Here is a 22872-nt window from a genome sequence, read left to right as displayed (position 1 = left end):
GAGCACCAACTCTCCAGAAATAATATAAAGCAGGACAGACTGAAGTCATTCATCTGCCTTAAGAGGACTACTTTCTTCTCTGCCACACATCCCCAGTAAGGGGCAGGACAGGACAGCAGCAGCGGCAAGACAAGAGGCAGGGGAAACTTGCTCCTATCCTTTCTACTGCTGCTCAGATCCAGAACAGGCTCCAGAGAGTGCCTCTGGAAACTGAACCTCACAGGGGCAGGAAGTACTGTGGGGAGGGAGCTTCTTCTCGTCTTTGCTGTTCCTGCAAAAGGGCCCGAGTTCTGAGTGGCTTTACAAGGATTGCTAAAGTACATCCCTTACTATAGCCAGAGGAAAGGAGGAAGACTGGCCAGCAAGGAGCGGACAGGATGGCTGAGAAGCCAGAAGGCACAGGAGTGAAATCATTATGGTGTCCCAAGCAGCAGCTTGCACTGCTCAGGCCAGAGTTGGCCCTCAAATACAAAACATCCACAGGATTCCAGCCTTGTGGCTTCCACAACAAAGCCACAGGACATTTTCCAGAATCCACTTAAAAGCAGCAATTTATGCTGGGGCTTTTGGTGACAGTGTTTTTAATTTACAGACATTGTAGGTATCGGTGTTAGGGTACTGGTAGTTTGAAGACATGCCCTAAGATCACATGATCTTCATTAGTTCTAGCACAAGGATTATTAGAGCCTGCAGTATAAGATGCTTCAGCTGCTCTTCATATTAAAGTGGTTTTAAGCCATTCCTGATTCTGAAAGTCTCTATTACAGCCAAGTATTGCTATAGCAAAAGCTCAGCCTTGATACCACGAAAAGTAATTTATGCCCTATACAAACTTCGAAGAAAAGGCATTTAATATAAATTTGCTTTTAAAATCATTGTGCAGTCTAATTGTAAGATCCTTTCTGCTGCTACCCATAAGGAGGCCCTGTATCTATCTCTGCCAGATCTAGCACCGCCTGAGAAAGATCCAGAGCTCCTTGATAGCTGCAATCTTTGTGGAGAACACAATGAAGTGCACCAATGTTGAAGCAAATCAAAAAGAAAATCTGGAATTTCTGACAAGCATTCAATTGCACAGGTTTCTCATGTAGGGTTGCCAGCCTCCAGGTGGAGCCTGGAGATTTCCCAGAATTACAACCGATCTCCAGATGACAGAGATTACGTGCCCTGGAGAAAAAACCCTCCACAAAGCCTGCCTTCCACAGGCTTCACTCCCAAATCTCCAGGAATTTCCCAACCCAGAGCTGGCAATGTTATTCTCATCCCATACAAGATGCTCAACATGACGCTTAAATATTTTTTAGCATCACAGAATTGGAAGGGGCCATACTGGCCATCTACTCCAACCCCCACTCAATGAAGGATCAGCCTAAAGCATACCTGTCAATTGGTTGTCCAGCTGCTGCTTGAAGACTGCCAGTGCGGGGGAGCTCACCACCTCCCTAGTCAGCCGATTCCACTGCTGAACTACTCTTACTGTAAAAAAAAAAAATCCTAATATCCTGTCAGACCTTTCTGCCCATAATTTATACCCATTATTGAGTCCTATCCTCTGCTGCCAACAGGAAATAGCTCCCTGCCTTTCAAATACTTAAAGAGAGCAATCATGTCCCCCCTTTAGCCTCCTCTTCTCCAGACTGAACATTCCCAAGTCCCTCAACCTTTGCTCGTAGGGTTTGGTCTCCAGGCCCTCGATCATCCTCATCACTCTCATCAACCGCTCAATTCTGTCCACATCCTTTCTGAAGTGAGGCCTCCAGAACTGCACATAATACTCCAGGTGTGGTCTGACCAATGCGGTGTACAGTGGGACTATGACATCTTACAATTTGGATGTTATGCCTCTGTTGACACACGCCAAGACCACATTAGCCTTTTTGTCACTTCTTCATCACACTGACTGCTCATATTGAGCGTACAGTCCATCCATACCCCAAGATCTTGTTCACACACACTGTTACCCAGAAGCATATCTCCCATCCAGTGTGCGTGCTTCTCATTTTTGTTACCCAGATGTAGAACTTTGCCCTCGTTCTTGAATTGCATCTTGTTCACATCTGCCCACTTTTCCAGTGTGTTCAGATCTCATTGAATTCTCTATTTTCTGGTGTGCTCACTGCTTCTCCCAATTTGGTGTCATCTGCAAATTTAATGAGTATTCCCTCCATCCCTTCATCCCAATAATTTGTAAAAATATTGCAAAGTACCAGACTCAAAACCGAGCCCTGTGGCACCCACTGGACACCACCCTCCAGATGAAATGCCATTGACAACTACTCTTTGGATGCAGTTCTCCAACCAGTTCCCTATCCACCTAACTATCCTAAAGTCTAGTGTGCAGTGGTCAAGTTTGACCATCAGAACATTATGGGGAACCCTGTCAAAAGCTTTACTGAAATCCAGGTAAACAACGTTGATGGCATTCTCACAATCCAGTAAACTGTAAGCATATGGGCCGCCTAAACTCCCGGACTGGACATGGCAACCCGATATGCAGGCACACGACTACTGTTCCAGCCGCGCACGTGCCCCAAACGCTACTGGGATGGCCGCAGCATGCTCTGTTGAAACTGACACGGCCGCTCCTGTGCGCTCCGTGCAGCCGGCAGCTAGAAAGCAGAGGCAAGGGCAACCTCCAGTGAACCTGAGAGACTCCATGTTCCTGTGCAGACTCTGATCCAGCCGCAGCCATGTTGTGGAAAGCAGACAGTCACGTAGTCAGTGCCAACACCCCCCTCTCCCATTGCAACATCAGCAACTTAATGTGCAATCAGCAGCGCTGATATCAGCGATGAGTCGTTCCTCCAGCTATGCAGCAGCAATCCCCAGATGTTAGCAGAGATCGCGCCTTTTGTTTGAGAACGTTAATCACTTCAGCAAAGATCTCCCGGTTCCTTCCGGGTTGCAAAAGCCATTGGAATCAGAATAATTTCCAAATTCTCACTACCCCACCCCGGCTGCCGAAGATTAATCCTTTTGCCACCTGGGAACCTAGGAGGGGTAATCCCATCACCCCACCCCCAGAAAAACAGTATATCTGGGGTGCCCACCGCCCATAATGTTACCTTAGGTCTTTCCTGGCATACTTGCTGTTACTCGGTTGGTCTGGTTTTGCGCAGCTTGACCACGCTCCCTCCCGCCTCGCTGGCCGAGTCTACAGGAACCTTTGCCCCCGCCTTTGCTCTTATTTTCTGCTATCTTAGTCTATTGGAACTTGGACAACTCTTCTTCAAGAACGGTAAATATTACCCCACCAACGATCCTGCCAAATGGGCATCTGTCTGTATTCTACTACCTTTTGAATTCTTAGATTCTGTGTACATTTGTGTTGCACCACTGAATGCTTGAATACATAAACACTATTTAATTTGGATTCCTTTTGCCTCTGTCTTGATTTTAAAGGTCACAGATTATTGACTCTGGTATACATAGGTTGATTTCGCTATATAAATATTAAAGTTTCCGATCTGCTCAGCGAATTCCCCATTCAAAGAGCATTTCGGGTAACAAAACTCATCACTTGATCAAAGAAAATGAGGTTGGTCTGGCAGGGCCTGTTGGGGACAAATCCATGCTGACTTCCCTGGACCACCAAGTTGTCTTTCAGATGCTTGCAGAGTGACCCCTTTTAAATCTGCTCCAACATGTTTCCTGGGACAGAGGTGAATCTGACTGTCCTGTAGTTTCCTGGGTTATCCCTCCTTTTTTTGAAGGTTGGGATAACATTCACCCTCCTCCAGTCTTGTGGCGCATCTTCCATCTTCCAAGAGGTCTTGAAGATGGGCAAGAGTTCTGCAAGCACTCTAGAAAGTTCTTTGAGCACTCTGGGGTGCATACCATCAGACCCTGTAGATTTGTTCTCATCCAGTTCAGCCAGATGCCTTGCAACGGTCTCTCTGTTCATGTCAACCAGAAGCCCGGATGAGTTCTTGTGAGTGTGTATATAATGTATGCTTTAGTGTAGCCCTTCTGTTATTAGGCCTTCTGATAGTTCTTCAAACAAGCTCAATTGGTTGGCTTATGCTTCACTGATACAGCCTATACCATACCTACCCTATTGTTTATAAGCCTGCCTTCCCACAAAACAGAACCAAATTTCCAAGTATTGTAGATACCACATACACACTTTGTACTTAACGGAGCAAAAGACCACTGTGATCCTAATATGTAACACACCCCATGACATCTGTCACTGCAGGAAAAGTTTGTCCTTCCAATCATTCAAAGTTGTGTTTGTGTTACTGTCATAGAAAATATGTTAACTTAAAATTTATGTTATCTGTAGTTCAATGGTGCCATCTGCTGGGAAAAAATCATAATAGCATGTCTATTACCATCTCTAGATCAGCCCATTCTCTTCTCACATATCTGAAGAAGCTTTTCTTGTTGTAGTGAGCCTCCTACTCAAGAGATCCCTGCTGAATCAGACCAGTGGTCCGTTTAGTCCAGCACCCTGTCCTACACAGTAGCCAGCCAGTTGCCTTGAAGAGCCAACAACCAGGGCATTAAGTCTGAGGAATTCCCCTGATGTTGTCTGCTAGCGCTATCAGTCAGAGGTCTGCTCCCTCTGAATATGAAAGTTTCCTTTAGTCGTCATGGCTGGTAGTCATTGATGGACCTATTCTCCATGAATTTGTCCAAACCCCACCCACCCCTTTAAAGCTATCTATGCTCATGGCCATCACTACATCCACTGGCAGTGAATTCTACAGATTAACTATTGGCTCAGTAAAGAATTGTTTCCTCACCTGTCCTGAACCTGTTTCCCATCAGCTTCACTGGGTGGCCCTGAATTCTAGTATTTTAAGAGAAGGAGAAATAGATTGCATAAATAGTTCACTCTTGAAAGCTGAAGAAAGGGAAATATCTTCTGGCACTGCTGACCTTTGAGTAGACCCAGTCTGTTTCCAGTTCCTGGTCATTTAGACTATGTCTGCAACTCTGAATTGAATAAGAAACTCGAAACAATCTCCAGCCTCATTGGCTAACTTATATTGTAGCTGAGGTTTGCATAATTCACTTATGACAGCTATATAGTTATCCTTAGCTTATTTATTCAACCAGGGTTTTTAGTTTTTGATTTCATACAGTTTTTCTTTTTATAACAATTGACTAATTTGTATATATGCTGGTCTTTGACCGTAACAATAAAGATTGAGCCTCATTGGTTCCTAGCAAAACTAACTCCATTTATGAGAGCAATATAGGATTGTTCTCCATGGAACATTTCGGAGAGCTTGTCAGTCTCCAAGATTGCTGGCTCCCTGTAATTATAACATGCAGTTCCTTAAAGCTCCAATTACTGCACATTTCTACTCTTAACAGAAAAAAAATATTATGGATTAGAGTTAAGAGCTCATAAATGTAATTATCATGTTGGCCTAAATTCCCAGGATAGGACTTTAGCATGGATGCCTTAGATACACACTGAAATGAAACCATGAGGGATAGGCTGCTAAATGTACTAAGCACAATAATACTATTGAAGCACCTGAATATTCCATGGTGAGAGGTGAAGTAGAGCAGTTGGATTTTGACAGTTGAAGATGGGCATCAAGAGAAAGAGCTGAGGAGAATTAGAGGGTTGTGGCTGACCAGACATTTACTGGTTAAAGCTGAGGCATGACCTTGCCAGTATACTTACAGCAGGGGTGGGGAACCTTTTTCCTGCCAAGGGCCATTTGCCCATTTATAACATCATTCAGGGGCATTACCAGGTATAGATCTCCTGGCGGGGGGGGGGGAGGCTAAGGGTTGCTAGGTCTCCAGCCACCACCTGGAGGTTGGCAACTCTAGTAGAGGCTATGCAGAGGAGGGAAGGGAGGCTAGGGTTGCCAGGTCTCCAGCCACCACCTGGAGGGTGGTGGAGTCCCCTTCTTTGGAGGTCTTTAAGCAGAGGCTAGATGGCCATCTGTCGGGAGTGCTTTGATTGTGGGATCCCGCATGGCAGGGGGAGGGTTGGGGTCACTGGGGATGTGGGGGAGGTAGTTGTTAATTTCCTGCATTGTGCAGGGAGTTGGACTAGATGACCCTGGTGATCCCTTCCAACTCTATGATTCTATGAACCCTAGGAGAGGCTATGCAGAGGAGGGAGAGAGGGATGGAAGGAAAGGAAGGGAGGCTTCCCACACACACACATGAACACACGCGATTGGGAGAAGCCTTCCTGGCTTCTCTCCCCTCCCCACTTTCACACATGCACTCACACATGCTTCCCCCCTCCCCACTTTCACACACAAACATGCCATTGGGGGAAGACTTCTCAGCTTCTCCCCCCTCTCCACTTTCACTCATGCACTCACACACGCTTCCCACCCCTTCCCCACTTTCAAACACACACACACACCCCATTGGGGAAGCCTTCTCTCAGCTTCCCCCCTCCCCACTTTCATATACGCACTAACCGGGCCGCGCTAACAGCCCGGCGGGGAAACCTTCTCAGCTCCCCCCCCCCTCCACACACACACGATTGGGGGAAGCTTTTCAGCTCCCCTCCCCCTTCCATACTTTCACACAGGCACTCACCCGGCCATGCTAGTGGCCCGACGATCAGGGGAATGCCCCATTTCCACACACACAACTACAGGGGTGAGCAAGGGGAGGGAGAAGTCAACGGTAGCCAGGTGAGGGGGAGATGGTGGAACGAGCTCCGGGCGCTCAAGCAGCTTCAAGCTGCGGGGGATTGCCCCACCGCACAGGTCACAGGCAAGCTGGGGGGGGGGAGGAAGGTTAGGGGCCAGAATGGCTGGACAGCCCACTTTTCTTGTTAGCCTAGGCCTGGGGGAGAGCGAGGGGAGGGCCCCCTGAGCCGGTGCGGCCAGCAGCAGGCAGGCGAGGGGGAGATGGTGACATAAGCTCCAGGCGCCCAAGCAGTTTCAAGCTGGAGAGCGAAGGGAGGGCATGGCACGCCACCCACTTACCTGGAAACAGCTGGGGAGAGGGGCTTCCGGCGAGGCGCACGTTTTGGGTGGAAGTTGTGTGTCTCTCCAGGAGCAGGAAGTGATGAGAGTTGGGAGAAACGGCCCAACAATTACCCAATCAGCATCAATTTTACACACGCGCCTGCCTGCCAGTAATGCCCAAAGTGCCGAGGGGAGAGCCTAAGCAGGGAGAGCTCGAGTGGCAGGGCAGGCCCTGGAGCTCCCGGAATCAGCTCGAGGGCCAGGGAAAATGGTCTCGCAGGCCGGATCCGGCCCCTGGGCCTGAGGTTCCCCATCCGACTTACAGCATATATTAGCAGTACATTTAGCTTTATTTTCCTGTGTCCTTTGTATGCAACTAATAATATAAAGCAAATGCCTTACTTAAAATTATTTAATTTTTAATCTTTTAATAGCTGGATCACATTTTATTGGGAGAGCTATCACTATCACACTTTCTTACCTACAACTACCAGAGATAGACTACACATGCAGCAGAATGAGATGGCAGGGTGATGAGGTAGTAGGATGGACTGCGTGTGAGGGAATGTATTTTTCAGCGTTTCCCTACGTTAATAATTCCACATATGTAGATGTTTCCAAATTGCTGTTCTTCATAAGTGCAAAGCCATTAATATGATGCAGAGACCACAACATAGGTCATTTATGCACGGTCGCTTTACCCTCGATTCCCTGTTTCAGCCAGGATCAAATTTTTCAGTATGCATGTTACCTCATTCCTTGGAAGTTCAACGCTGTTTCAATGCAAAACGAACCCGGCTTTTCCCATTCCTCTTCTGGCCCAAATTAAACCATTCATCCTGGCTCATTCCGGAGTCACAGAGCGTGCATACTCTGTTCTCGGGTTGAGCTTTGCCCCACCCTTTTCCAAACCCCTCTTCAAGGCAGCATGCAGATAGCCAAACGGGGGAAGCACAGAAGATTGGCTTCTCTCACCGTCAATCATGAAGCAGTGTGTAAAGAGGCAGGGATTCAAGTGCTTCCTGCTACCTCAAAGCTCTTTCTGAGCAAAAGAAAGGCTTTTTTAAAACAAGGTTTGGATTCCCCCCCCCTTCTTTCAGATTGCTCCGTTTTTTGTTTTTTAAATGCTTTTTTATGCGGCAGTTGGGTCGGGGGGGGGGGAGGAAATCTTCTCTCAGGGTGAGTACTGCATGTCAGCCAATTACAAAGCAGAATTTAAAGGGGTGGGACTTGATTTGAACTTGGGAGACTGCTTTTCTGTATTCATGCCTCCATTAGCACATAGTTTCGTCCCTGATCATTATAGCCAATGCATACAGTTCCCCCTAACCCGGGTTACTTTGATCCTGGCTGAAACAGGGAATAAAGGAGGTTAAAGCGACCATGCATAAATGACCATAGTTAATCGAAGTGATCCACTTCTGTTCTGTAGCCCAAGCTGATACAGGGGGAAAACTTGAGGTGAAGAGAAGTAATTGGCTTCTGTTATCCCCACCCCAAGATCCTGGGATCTAGTAAGAAGCTTGGAGGTGCTGCAGAGTTTGTGTGTGGAGAACAGAGGTGATTGGCTGCTGTTCATTACAAGCTTATGGAGCCTAGCAAGAAACCTGGGGTGGGGAGAAGAGGCACAAATCAACTTTTGTTCTTCCACCCCTAAGCTTCTTGCTGGGTCCCCAATTTGAAGTTTTATTGGAGAGAATTCAAAACAAATGAAAAAAACCCACGTGTTGAATGCTGAATGTATGTATGTGCCAAGTCACTTAACACATTTACACAAAAAATATTTTGTTAACAGGACAAAACGCGAAGTATGCTTGGAAAGATATAATCCGACAAATGATTAAATGATTAAATGTATGTGTTGAACAACAGTATTTGTGTTACCTGTATGGATTTCTCCGAAAGTCTGCCAATTACTGATAGTCCCTCGAGATCAGATTGTGAGCAACCAATCCCTTTTGTTGGCTTTCCGATGGTTTCCTTCAGAAAACCAGTAATTTCTACAATCATTCAGAAGGAACCAATGCATCCCAACATTCTTTCTCCTTCATTTTAGCATCACCCCATTAAGATGCTCCATGCATGAGGGACATCCATTCACTTATATATGCTATAAAAGTCTTACATGCATTATTTTCATTATTCACTATGATTGTGCTGATTTAGTGAAAGCTTAACAGGGAAAGGGGAAACAGTTCAAATGTGCACAGCTGGCCCCTCAGGAGAAGTTTCTGTTCTGCATGTTTCTAGTTTGTCCCTTTTTGGGTCCTTAGAAGTATGCAGGTTTGCCAGACTCAAGGTGGTGGCTGGAGATCTCCTGGAATTACAACTGATCTCTAGGCGACAAGAGATTTGTTTCCCCTGGAGAAAATGGCCACTTAGGAAAGTGGATTCTATGGCATTATACCACACTAAAGTCCCTCTCCTCCCCAAACCCCACCCTCCCCAGACTCTGCCCCCAAATCTCCAGGAATTTCCCAACTTGGAGTTGGCAACTCTAGAAGTATGCCAAATAAACCATTTTTATTGTTTCAAGGTTTGCAGCATCTGTGTTCACAATATTATATGTAGTACTTATTTAAAGGAATCTTTCCAACAGGCATTTTCTTGGGAGAGGAAAGGTGAGAGCTGTTTAAATTAATATGTAGCATCGTTCCAACAAAAGCCAAGGAGTCAGGCCCTGGAGGGTAATGTCTTCAGTGCCTCCTGGGCTTCATGAAATCAAAGGACAAAATGAAACAAAGTAAACAAGATAGCCAGCAATGTGAAAAGTGGAAAGAAGTTGTTTACAGCTGTGAGTCCAAAAGTAAAATCCAAAATCACTATCCACATAATACATTTTATTTTGACCAATCAAATGACACAACAGTGTGCAAGCTTTTGAGATCTTCAGAATTCTTCAGGCAGGCTGTTACCCAAAAATCTGAAAATGTATAAAGTGTGTGTGTGGGGAGAAACCCTAGCCAGCGCTATTACCCAGAAGCATGACCAGCACAACCACAACATATATATGTACATTTAGTATGATCGTTACAAGTTCCTACTGGTTAGTGCTGCTGATTCGGACTTAGACGCTAGCCATTACATTTAATACATGAAATGGTGGGCATATATCCATATTTGCACTCACACTTTAAAAAATACATTTTCCATTAGGAATGAAATTGATCAGGCCAGAAGCTGCTTGTGATGTGGTCTAACCCTTTCAAAATCTCCTTTGATTATATGGCAATGGAGAAAGACCAATACAGTGTAGTGTCTAAATGTCAGACTAGGAGCTGGGAGATCCAGGTTCAAATCCTCCATCTGCCATGGAGGCTCACTGGGTAACCTTGGGCCAATCACGTACACAGTCATCCTAATTTACCTGACAGGGCTGTGAGGATAAAATGTATGAAAGGAGAATGAAAGGGTCCCAGTTGGGGAGAAGGAGGGGTAGAAATGAAGTAAATAAATTACTGCCATTGTTCCAAACAAATAGTTGCAATTATGGGTTACCCGGGATGGTCCATCAAATCCTTACTGAAAAGAAATAGCATAATATCATGGATGGAAGACAATCTCTGCTCAGTTTCCACTCAGGCATAGGACTGGTCCAAGGTTGCCTTTTAATAATATATACAATCCCTGTGATTTGCATTTAATGCAAGCAAAATCCAGGAACCATTCAGTTCTGTTGGAGATCAAGGGTAATAGAGATATAAATAGTAAACTCTACTGTAGACCCATTCCTGAGGTGTACCAGTCTTAATCCTTGCTGAATTGTGTTAGCTAGAAATGAAGGCTCTCTTACTATTGGTCGGAGAAACTATCCTGATAACATGCAAAAGTCCAGCTGAATCACAGTGAAACACTGATCAGAACAAATTATATAAAATTGAGGCCCAGCAAGAATTGCTATGAACAAGGCCACAGATAACAGAATTGCAAAATTACATTAAACAAATAAAACATGCCTCTAGTGTCATATATTGGTTTAACATGCTTATTTAGGGGCTTGTGCAGAAGTTTATTTGCTTCGTTATTTTGAAAAATCAAAACAATATAATAGTTCAGTAATTTTTTTAGTCTTGGGGAATAATGATTACACCTTCTGGCTCTTCTCCCTTTCTCCTAGCTTTAAGGCAGATTTTTCAACTTTATGGAGCAACGAAAGCAAACTTTAAAGAAAAAAATATGCAGCAGCTAGAGAAATATTAAATATATGAAGCAATAAAGGTGAGGAGCAGCAGACTCAACAGATTTAGGAACCAATGTGGGCATATTATCATAACAGCACATATAGTCCAGTCCTCTGCAGTGTGAGAAATACTTTAACCCACTGAAATCAAAACTGAGTGAACAGGAGTGAACAGTCAAGAGTTGCACAATACTGTAAGGGTCACCCATCCTTCCTCTCATTTCTGAATCTTGATGCACTTGCAGATGCATTGCTCAAACTTTGTCTATAAGCATGAGGCTAAAACCTCATAAAAATAACTAGTTGAAATTTGTAAGATTGTTGATCGTGTGAGTTCTCATGCAGCGGGTACATATTGTATCCATACCTTGTGGAAAGGTACCTCTTCAGAATATAGCAAGTTTTCTTTACAGCATAGCCTTTATCGTTGTTTACTAAAAGTAAATCCTATAAATTACTTCAGGAGTTACTTCCAAGCCTACCGCCTTGAACCCCTGAAGTAACTGAAAGGATTAACCAAGGATAGCAACCAATGATAAAGGCTATGCTGTAAAGACTACAAGTTATGGATACTATACATATCGACTGCATGAGAACTCACAAACAATGATCTTACTGAAGTATGGTCTAATGAGTTTAATGGAACTTACTCCCAAGTGTATACAAGACTGCAGCCTTAGAATCATAAGAGATACTGAAGAAACTTCCTCTATTTCTGTAATCAATTTAATGTAACAGAAGGGAAACTCAAAACCTTCTTACAATCAGATTGCTGTCCAAGCACTTCACCACATTCCCCAGCTGCTCAGCATACCCGTTTCAAATCAAACTGACAGCTGTGTATAAAACTAATGTCTGCCACAGAAGGTGCCACCTGTTGTTTCCGTCTCACCATATTCTTATTCCTCCTTATACTTCCACTGTTAGCATCTCCCATAAGGCAGTCAGCAGGCCTATCTGTAGCTGGTGTTTAAGTGGTCTGTGCAGTCCTCACAAGGTGATTCTGCACCTGCACAGAATATCCATCTAGAGCACACATTCCTGCACCCACTCAATGCCCAGTGCCTTTCCAGAAAAGCTTCAAAGGTGGATGAAAAAGAAATGTGAAGATCTTCCACTAAAGAAGGTGTTACACCGGGATAACTGATAGATGAAGAGGCAGTCCTTTGGAGGATAGATGGAGATCACAAAATGCCCAGCATCAGGTAAAGAACAGGAAAAGGTATACAGATTACACAAAAAGATGGCACTACCAAGATCATTTGGCAGCTAAGAATTTGGGAAGGGGTTAATCAGATTGAGTAATATAGACTGCAGCTCAGAGGCAGGATCTGCTCCGGATCAACTTTCAATATTGTGAAATCAAGGGGCTGGATGTTGGGGAAAGAGAAGAATTGCTATCAAGACAGGATGAACAAAACACCCCTGGAACAAACAAAAAAGTTCTGAGGTTGACATGGCAGACATTAGACTATGAAAATGTTGCTTGCTCTGTTGGTTGCTATTTTGTGAAGCACTTGAGGTACCTCAAGGAACAAAAGAAACACATCCAGTTCCTTGTGAAGGCATCCCCTGCCAATTGTGGAGCAAAGCCTCTTGCTCGTGTTGCTGAAGGGGATTGCAAAAGGATCTAAGGTATCTCCATGTATGGAATCTATCTCAGGAACTGCTGATAAGGCTGAACTGTGGACTGTTTTCCTGGTTGGTCACCTACCAACTGATTGTCAGTACTGGGAACATGAATAGCCTCTGGAAACAAAATAGAAATATTTCTAAACGTTCACAGCCTGTGTGAAGTCTGGAATCAATACCCACCCCAGCCATTATATATTACTTCATACTGTATGTACCAGAAAATTGACATGAACCCTTCAACCCACGAAAATTAATGAGCCCTCTTGATGTTGTGAATTGACAATTCAGAATGCATCTGTTGTAACTGTAGTTTTTCAGGGGGCTGATGGTATCAGAAAGTAAAATCTGAAATTTCTCAGTGAACTCCTTCAGAAATATGCAGTCTGACAGAGCCAAGGACAGAGCCCACTTATAAATTTGAATGGTTTCCTGCAACTACACCTTTGGCTCTCATCAACTTTGTTTTTCTGGATTAAAAACCACCACCACCTGTACATTCACTTATAATTGCTTCTTTCATGAGGTTAGGTCCATGTACAAATGACTCCAAGGTATCTTTTGAAATTAGTAAAGGCTAAAAATTTGTGTGTAAAGTGTCGTCAAGTCACAGCCGACTTATGGTGACCTCATAGGGCTTTCAAGGCAAGTGATTAAACAGAGGGGGTTTGCCACTGTTTTCCTCTGCAGTCTTCCTTGGTGGTCTCCCATCTAAATACTGATCCTGCTTAGCTTCTGAAATCTGATGAGATCAGGCTATACTATACCATGCTGCATACCAAAGATCAGTCTATGCTTAACCATCTATTCCAGAAAACACAATGAATTGATCTAACACTTGTTTGTTTTCAGTTACTTCACTGTACCAAAAACTACCAATTACACATTGTTTGCTCACATAGCTGGTGGCTGTTATCTTTTCATTCAAATCTTTTTTCCTGTTGTCCTTAGATGAGCTTTATCTAGTTGCACTTTTTTTGCATTCACAAACCTGGTTTGGTGGAGATAACAAAGGTTCATAAAATTGTGCAAGTTGTAAAAGTAGATGGAGAGATTTTCTTTGTCCTGTAATTCTAGAACTCATGGCCTTCTGCTGAAATTGATTGATTGGCAGTGGACTCAGGAGAGATTAAGAAAATACTTCTTTGCAATTTGCTTATGGAATCTGCTCCCGCAAGATATAGTGATGTCCACTGGCATACATGGCTTTAAAAGGAGTTTAGATAAACTGATGAGTAATGTGTCTATCAATGGCTATTAGCTATGAAAGCCAAGTGAAAACAGAGCCTTGATTACTTACGTGAGGGCTCCTTCTCTTCTGAGGCAAAGGGCATCTTGGAACTGTGGGTGGTTGTCCACGCCCTATCCGGGGAGGCAGGACCGATTTAATTTCCTGTCGCCCCTGGCGGGAAACCAGCCTGCAGGAAGTCAGTCACAGGCTTGTCTAGCTAGTAGACAGGAATGAACAAGGTATGACAGAACAAACTGTAACATCAACGGTAAAGAACAGGAAGGAACATTTCTAGAAAACTGACAGACAAGTATTGAGACCTGAAGTAAGGTCTGAGACTGACTGACTAATCTGTAGCGTATGGTCGTGTTGTGTTGATATCTTCGCCCAGGTGGGAAAGATGCCCTTTGCCTCAGAAGAGAAGGAGCCCTCACGTAAGTAATCAAGGCTCCATTCTCCTCTGAGGCAGGGGCATCTTGGAGCTGTGGGACCTAGAAGAGCTCCCATCAGGGTGTGTTAAGGACTTTCCCCCACAACATGCTGTAAGACTCTGCGACCGAATGCAGCTTGCGCGAAGGACCACATACTGATCTTGTAATGTTATAACAAATGTTGAAACCGTGGACCATGTGGCCGCCTGGCAAATTTCGTCAACTGGAGCTTGTTTGTCGAATGCTGCCGTTGTAGAGGCGCTGCGGAGAGAATGCGCTGTGATGCCCTGCGGAACAGGAACCTTGGAAACTTTGTACGCCTCTGCTATGGTGTTTTTAAGGGTATAACTGATGGATGCTGCTGACATTCTGAGGCCCCTATTAGGGTTAGAGACGTTGATAGAACTGCAGATCTGAAAAAATCAGACTATCAATGAAAATGCGGATGGCCCTGCGTAAGTCCAGAGAGTGCCACTCTCGTTCTTTTGGGCAGGATGGCTTTGGGCAAAAAGAAGGTAAGGATATCTCCTGGGAATGATGAAAATGAGAGTTCACCTTAGAGAGGAAGGTGGGGTCTGTTCTCAGGACCACCTTGTCATTGTGAAAGGTACAGAGTCCCTGACGGATAGAGAGGACTCTCAATTCCGACACACGCCGCACTGAAGTTATGGCTACTAGGAAGAGTACCTTCATTCTAATAAGCTTCATGGAAACTGTTTGAAGAGGCTCAAAAGGAACCTTGGTGAAAGCCTTGAGTACTGGATTGAGGCTACAGGTGGGAAACCGATGTACCACCGGGGCCGGGTCTGAGCCACGCACTTCAGGAAGGAGACGATGTGTCGATGCCTGAAAGTCGTCACTTCCTCCAGCGTAGGGAACACCGTGGAAATGGCCGCGACCTGTCTCCGCAGGGTAGAGGCTGATAGGTTTATGCGCACCCCCTCCTGTAGAAACCCCAGGATGTTTCTGACTCCTGGTTGCAGGGGATCAATTTTTTTCCTTCTCGCCCATCTTACGAACGCCTTCAAGGATGCATTGTATATGCGTCGAGTAGCTGGTCTGCGCGCCTCCAGGATGGTGGCTCCCATCTCTTTTGAGTATCCCAATTCAACAAGGCTTGTCCGTTCAAGTGCCAGATGGTCAAGCAGAACCACTGGGGGTCTGGATGGATTAGGGGACCCTGTCGCAGGATCCCCCACGATGAAGGGATCCGCCATGGATCTTGAACTGACATCTGACACAGCGTCTGCGAGGCCAAAAGGGTGCCACCAGGAGAACGTCAGCCCTTTCGGTCTGAATCTTGCAGAGAACCTTGGGCAGAATTGGAAGGGGTGGGAAGGCGTATAGTAACTCCTTGGGCCAAGGGCTTAGGAGGGCGTCTATTCTCTCTGCCCTTGGGTGGAAGTATCTCGAGAAGAATCTTGAAAGTTTGAAGTTGTCGGACGAGGCGAATAAATCAACCCTTGGCAGACCACATCTTTGAGTGATGAGAAGAAAGGAGTCTTGATCTAAGGAGCACTCCCCTTCGTCTACGCGTCGTCGGCTCAACCAATCGGCTTCCACATTGAGGGCTCCCTTTATGTGTTCTGCCTGTAGGGATTGGACTTTGACCTGAGCCCATTTGAAGATTTGGACTGATTCTCGGTGCAGTGCTGTTCACCTTGTGCCCCCGTTTGTTCAGGTTGTTGTGGTTGTTGTGTTGTCCAACCTGATGAGGACGTGTCGATTCCGAAGGTCTGCTGAGAATCGTAGGAGTGCCAGCTTCACTGCCCTTAACTCCAGGAGATTGATATGTAGAGTTGTCTCCTGTGTGGACCATCGTCCCTGGGCGATTTGACCGTTGAGGGTGGCTCCCCATCCCTCTAGGCTGGCATCTGTAAACAATTGGATCGGCTCCTCGTGTAGGTACTGAGTAGACTTGTGTAGATTAGCGCAGGAGTCGACCACCATCGTAGGCTCTGACGGACCTTGAGAGGTAATAGGATGGCTTTGTCCCTCTTTCGGCCAATGTCCCTTTGATGTGGGCGGAGAAGCCATTGCAACGGCCTGGAATGGAACCTGGCCCAGGGTACTACCGCTATGCAAGAAATCATATGTCCTAGTAGCTTGGCTAGGGACATTAGTCGGGCTACCTTGGATTTGGCGGCTGATGAGGCAAGTAGAAGAATCTTCTCTACTCCCTCCTGTGATAGAGACAATGAGTTTGTCCGTGAGTCTATGCGGACCCCCAAACGTACCATGACCTGGGATGGAGAGAGGGAGCTTTTCTCGTAGTTCACTAGGTACCCGTGGTCTTGTAGAGCCTGAACTACTCAGGAGGTATAATCCCGGGATTGTTCCCTGGATCAGGCACAGATCACGATGTCGTCCAGGTACGGATGTACCTGGATAGATTCCTGTCTGAGGAGGGCTATCACTGCCACCAGGGTCTTCCCACCAGGGATTGTTCCCTGGATCAGGCACAGATCACGATGTCGTCCAGGTACGGATGTACCTGGATAGATTCCTGTCTGAGGAGGGCTATCACTGCCACCAGGGTCTTCGTGAACACCTGAGGGGCGGAGGCTAACCCGAATGGGAGGGTTCTGAACTGGTAGTGGTCGTTGCCGTAGGCGAACCGAAGGAACCGCCTGTGAGTGGGGTGAATGAGCACATGGAGGTAGGCCTCTGTGAGGTCCACCGCAGAAAGAAGGTGTCTGGTTGGAGGGATTCGACGATTGATCACGTTTCCATCCAGAAATGCTTGCGTTGCATCCTCCTGTTTATGTATTTTAAATAGAGGATGGCCCTCCAGTCCTCGTTCTTCTTGGGGATGGTGAAGAAGATTGAGTATACCCCCAATCTTGTTTCTGAAACGGGGACCTTTTCTATGGGCTCTGATCTGTAACAAGTGCTGAATGGCCTTGGTGGTTCTGGCACGTTTCTCCTTTTTGAAGGAGATGGGGGAGGAAAGAAAGCGATCTTGAGGCTGAGAGGAGAATTCCAGGAGGTATCCCTGTGAGATTATTTGGGAGACCCATGAGTCCGTATTGGACAAGGCCCATGTGGGGCTGAATGCCTGAAGTCTCCCCCCACTCCCAGTGAGGTGGCGTCACTGGGAGTTCTTCTTGAGGAACTTGTCCCCTTTGTCGGATCTGGATTGCCCTTGTCTCTGGAATTTCCCCCCTTTCCTATAATCCACTCGATACCTGGGTGACACCTTGGATGATCGAAAGGAAGGGTAGGAAGGGGCTCGGGTCTCCTTCCTGAGCTGCCTTGGAAGCATGTGCTTTTTGTCCCTGGTTTCAATAAGGAACCCGTCCATCTTCTCCCCAAAGAGTCGACCCTCCTTAATGGGATAGGACATGAGGATGGTCTTAGATCTAAAGTCAGCTGGCCAGGCTCTAAGCCACAGGGCCCTTCTGATGGAAGTAGTTGAGGCTATGGATCTGGCCGCAAAGGACATAAGTGTCCAGGGAGGCATCCGCCATTAGGGTAATGGCACTCAGAACTCTCTCCAGCCCTCCTACCACCCGACGGTTTTCTGCCGGTATCAGTTAGATGAGTTTTTTAACCCACAAATAGGATGATCTTGCGAAGATGGAAGTGGTGGCGCTGGCCTGGATGGCCATAGCCGAGGCTTCATGAGCCTTTCTGGCCAGATGGTCTGTCTTTCTATCCAGCTGGTCTTGGATTGAGCCTACCCCATCCTCTGGGACCAGCCCAGGGGCTTGAAGGTCCGCCACTGGGGCATCCATTTAATAGATTTGTTTGTTGGAAGATGGGGTTGTCCCATTCATCCGTGAGAGCCCTAATAAAAAACTCAGGGAAAGGGACCAGGTTGCTCTGGGCCTTTTTTCGGGGGAAGCATTCCTTTACCCCCTGCTTGAATTTGGTTTTGGGCTCTTCTGAGGTTTCCTGTTCCTCATTCATATCCAGGGACAGCATAGGCTTTGCTAAGAGGCCTTGGAAGTCCTCCCCAGAGAACAGTCTAGGCTACTGTTCCTCTGGGTGAGGAGTCTCGTAATCGGAATCGAATTCCCCTTCTTCACGACCATTGTCTCCAGATTCCTGGTCCAGAGAGGGAATCAGTCTGTCTGGGAGAGGCAGTCTGAGCCTGGGAGGCGATCTGTGCCTGGGCCTTCATGGCCGCCTTAGTGGGCCAAGGACCCGAAGCAGAGGGGCCCGGGGAATTTTCAGAACTCCCTCCCTCCTCTATGGTTTGGGGTTGAGAGGTGGAGGCGTAGGAGGACCCACCTGAAACCGCCCAAGGGAAAGGAGGCAGGCGTGCTTGGAATGCCTGAAAGGCTTGCCATTGCCTCTGGAGAGCTAGGTTTACTAGGTCGTCCACCTGTTCCATGGACAAAACCCACCCCACCTGCACCTCTGGAGCAAGGAAGGGGTTGGGAAAGAACTGGGCTGCCACCGCCTGCTCTGTGGATGGAAACTGCCCAACTGCAGGATCTAATGGAAAGGAGGGGAAGTTGACCGCGAACTGCCCCGCCACCGATTCTAACAAGGGGGGAAACGTTACCACCTCCCGTCGGGATTGTCATGGTTGCCATGGGAGCCGGGGTCGCAGGCAAGGCTGTGGCGGAGAGCTGGACTTGCGAAGAGGCAGCGGGGATCTTCCAGCTGGCTTTCGCTCCGAGGCCGACTTTGCCGCGTTTCCTCCATTTCGGGCCGAAATGGCTCGGCGTGGCTTTTCACGCCTTTTTTTATTTCGGCTGTGCGACGGCTTCCGGGGCATCCTGCTGTTCTCCGCTCTTTTCTTCTGCCACCAAGGGTCCACTTTTGCTGCTGTTGGATGGACCGTCGTCCTTTTGGGCGAACTGGACCAGCCCAACCCTGTAATCCTCTTCGGAGAGGAGATCATCTTCCCTCCTCAAAATGGCGTCCGCCATCTTCCCGGCTTCCCCGAACCCGTTGGGGACACAGGGAAAAATAGACACGGGGAGATTGGGTGGGCAGGGAGGTAGGTTTGGGGGGGGGAAGACTCAGGGAGAAAAACAAAGGAAAAGACAAACAGATCTCTAATCTAAGCCTAAAATGCATGGAGCTGTGAATATCACTGCTCTCCCCTCTAGGCAGGACAAAAGACTGACTTCCTGCAGGCTGGTTTCCTGCCAAGGGCGACAGGAAATCTAAATCGGTCCTGCCTGCCCGGATAGGGCGTGGACAACCACCCACAGTTCCAAGATGCCCTTGCCTCAGAGAACTCCAAATTCACAGGCAGTAAATGATTGAATGCCAGTTACTCTCAGACAATCTTGCCTTCATGCCTAGGTTATGAGCTCCCTGGAAATACAGGGTAACTTCTATTGCAAAAGAGATGCTGGACATCCTACCTTACTTACCAGGGCCTCTTAAGATATGTTTAAATTAAAACCCTTATTTCACACCATTTCAAACAGAAAAAGTGCTTTATGTTTAAATTTGTTTTATGCAGACATAAAATGAAAATGGAGTCCCTGGCTCTGTATCTCTTGGGAGCATGTCAATATTTTGCTATCTACTAGGGCACAGTAAGTCTAGTTAGCTGAATGAGAAGCCAGGGGTAGGGAAACAGAGCCTAGAAGCTATCTAGTAAACTACTAAGGCTACTCTAGGTTTCCACAACACTGGGTAACAGTTCTGATGGTGGTACTCTCCAAGTTAAGATGCTCAGAGGACATGTTGCATATTGGTGTAAACAGTCATCTATTGTACAAGATTATGGAGAAAGCCCTGTCTGAAAACAAGACAGTTAAGAAGGTACATAAGCAACAAACAATGACTTGTTTACAGAAAAAAAGGAAATATATTAAATTTCACAGAAGAAACAAGGTTAAAATGAAGTTTATTAGGTTTTTTGTGATTTTTTTGTTTTAGTTTTTTTTTATATAAAACTGTTTGTGAAACAGCTATTTATTCCCATGGCAGAGTGACCCCTGAAAGATGCACTAACCCCTTCTTAAGGCCTTAACAAGAGAAACAGTTTTTTTTTAAACTCAAATGTTTAAAAATTACACAATGTACAAACAAAGAAACAAAAATTAACCATGTGGTGTACGCTGCTAACTTGACATTCTCCCTCCCTTCCTTTGGGAAACAAGAGACAAAGAAAAGAAGGGTTAATTAGATTTTCCTGGTCAGCTTAACACACACTGATTATGTCGACATTCAGACTTCCTAATGAACGCCCCTTTCTGGTAGGCATGCCAACATCCTCCTCTCAATTACTCTGGGAAAAGGCAGTAGCTCCTTGGAATGATTTGGGAGTATTTGTCAATGCCAAGAATGGCTCAAATCCCCCACCTTTTGGTACAGACAGAATCATGTCTATAAGGTCAAAGTATCTGTATATGAAGCTAGTAGAAGTCACATGACATCGGAGTCTTCTTATGCTTCTAGGCTTCCTTTCTTAATAAAAATAAATAGTGTTTCTTAAAAGAAAAAAAATAAATCCCCTCTTCATACATACACAAATACAAACATCCCACCCCCTGCAACCATTCACTCCCACCTCCCACCCTTGCAGACAATATTGCCCTCCCCCACCCCAAAAAATATTTTTTTAAAAACCTGGCTTTTCCATTGCTGAAGTTGGAGTGAAGAGACAAATTTGATTAAGCAAGCTCGTAACTCCATACCTCCTCTTGAAACAAGATGAGACCCATTTCCAAAGACTTTGTTTGGATTTTACTTGTATTTGTCATGAGCAACTTGGAAGTATGTGGGTCTTAAAAATTGAATTAAATGCATAAAAAGGGATAGCGCACCTTTCATTTAAAACAAGTCTATCAAGACTAAAAATAGATCTTTTATATATATATATATATAATCTATATATATATTTTATCCCACCCTCTGTAATTCCCCACTTTTTCTTCTTTTCCCTCCCCTTCCCATAGTCACTATGGAGATTGTGTCCTTGAAAACAGCTGGTTCAGACTCCTTGATCATATTCAGTGATGTTGTCAGTCAAGTGTGATGAAAAAGTTGATGAAGGAAGTGCTGGCATTGGCAGGCATGTCAAGAGGGGGGCATGACTGCACAGTGGGAAAGAATCCATTCAGTCTTGAATGTCTGCCGCTTTCTTATCTCAACAGCCTAACCTGTAGAGAGGGAAAAAAGCAGTGCCATAAGAGAAACCTGGTGCAGCAGTTTATGGAAATTTACTAATACTGCTTTTAAAAAACCATTTATAAGTGTCATGAAAACAATGACATAATTCCATGATAGATGCACAATATGGAAAACCACAGTCCATCCCCATGCACCTAAAGGTCCATGTCAGAATCCAGCTCTTGTCAGGATAGGGTGGTGGATTCTGGCGTGGACCTTTAGGTGCATGGGGATGGACTGTGGTTTTCCATATTGTGCATGTATCAGCAGGGCATCTCGCCATAATGCATATATTCTCGTGAAATAATCTGACAGTAACAATTCTAAAACAAAAGTAAGGCTTTATACCCTAACTTTTATGACACTCAAGCTGGATATAGGCTACACAATTCTATAAACCTATTAGGAAAAAAACACAATAATAAGTGCCAGCGTCTGCCCATATAAACTTATACTTCTTTGTTTGAAATTGCCAGATGTAAACAACAACCATAAGTATGCAGGAAGACCTAAACTGTTTTTATCATGTTTAAATAGATACTAGTGTTTGTATAACTAATGCCGATAAAGGCTTCGTATACGTATGCAGGAAAAAAGACTCAAGTTGGATGCCTAAAGTTTTGTCTGCAGTAGAACAGAAGACAATACCTCTCGACATCACCAGATTTTTAGGGTACCACCCACAGTGACAGGAATCCAGTGTAGCACAGTTAATAGAAGCTTACATAATGCCTTCCAGCCTCCCACATCCCACCCCCATATTCAGGATATGACAGTGAATACATCCTTCCTTCTAGTGGAGCTTGGAGCACAAATCAAAACAAACAGCATTATTTTGTTGAACAAAAACATTGTCACTAACAACAGAAAAAGAGGGCTCTCTTAACACACATCCCCTATTGGTTGTCACATTTCTAGAACTTCCAAAGGGAGACCTTCTCCATACCTCTCCCCCAAACAGGCACCTTTCTCTGATATCAAAAGGTTCACAACAAGCAAATAGAAAAAGAGAAAGCATACTTGAGGCCCCCAGAAATAATTATATGCCCTGGCAAATGAATGGCATTCACAATCAATGGCAAAACTTCTGGACCCACTACACATCAGAAGCTTGACTTTATCTGGAAACAATCCAGCACCAGCTCCATCACACAAGAGACACCACACTCTCACATTCTCTCCCTCTCCCATTTTTGACAACAATCCACCTAGGCACACTCAGTGCTAGGCACACTTCATGCTTAAAAATGATGAGAAGTCCTGGGGTAGCGAGCTCAGAAATAAAGGAACCCACAGCAGGACATTCCATTGCGTTGCCTGATGCACAGCACTACAAAACACCACAATAAAGCTTTCACCAATCTTTAAAGCTGTGCCTCAGAGGACCCAGAACTGAACTAGTAAGAGGGC

General features: G+C 45.6%; 1 protein-coding gene across 3 annotated transcripts in view; it reads right to left on the bottom strand.

Moving 5' to 3' along the window:
• Window positions 1-20177: 20177 nt before the first annotated feature.
• TCF20 (transcription factor 20) overlaps window positions 20178-22872 on the bottom strand; it is a 103836-nt gene continuing 101141 nt past the window's right edge. For all 3 annotated transcript variants that reach the window (XM_056847316.1, XM_056847319.1, XM_056847317.1), the window contains one exon: window positions 20178-21452. Coding sequence is in view for 1 of the 3 variants with exons in the window: in XM_056847319.1 (XP_056703297.1) it covers window positions 21435-21452 (18 nt within the window). In the remaining 2 variants the exon portion in view is untranslated. The remainder of the gene's footprint in view (window positions 21453-22872) is intronic.

This window comes from Euleptes europaea, chromosome 3 (genome assembly GCF_029931775.1).
Source record: "Euleptes europaea isolate rEulEur1 chromosome 3, rEulEur1.hap1, whole genome shotgun sequence".
Lineage (NCBI taxonomy): Eukaryota > Metazoa > Chordata > Lepidosauria > Squamata > Sphaerodactylidae > Euleptes > Euleptes europaea.
The sequence above is the reverse complement of the archived record's forward strand: the minus strand, read 5'-3'. Positions and strand labels throughout refer to the sequence as shown.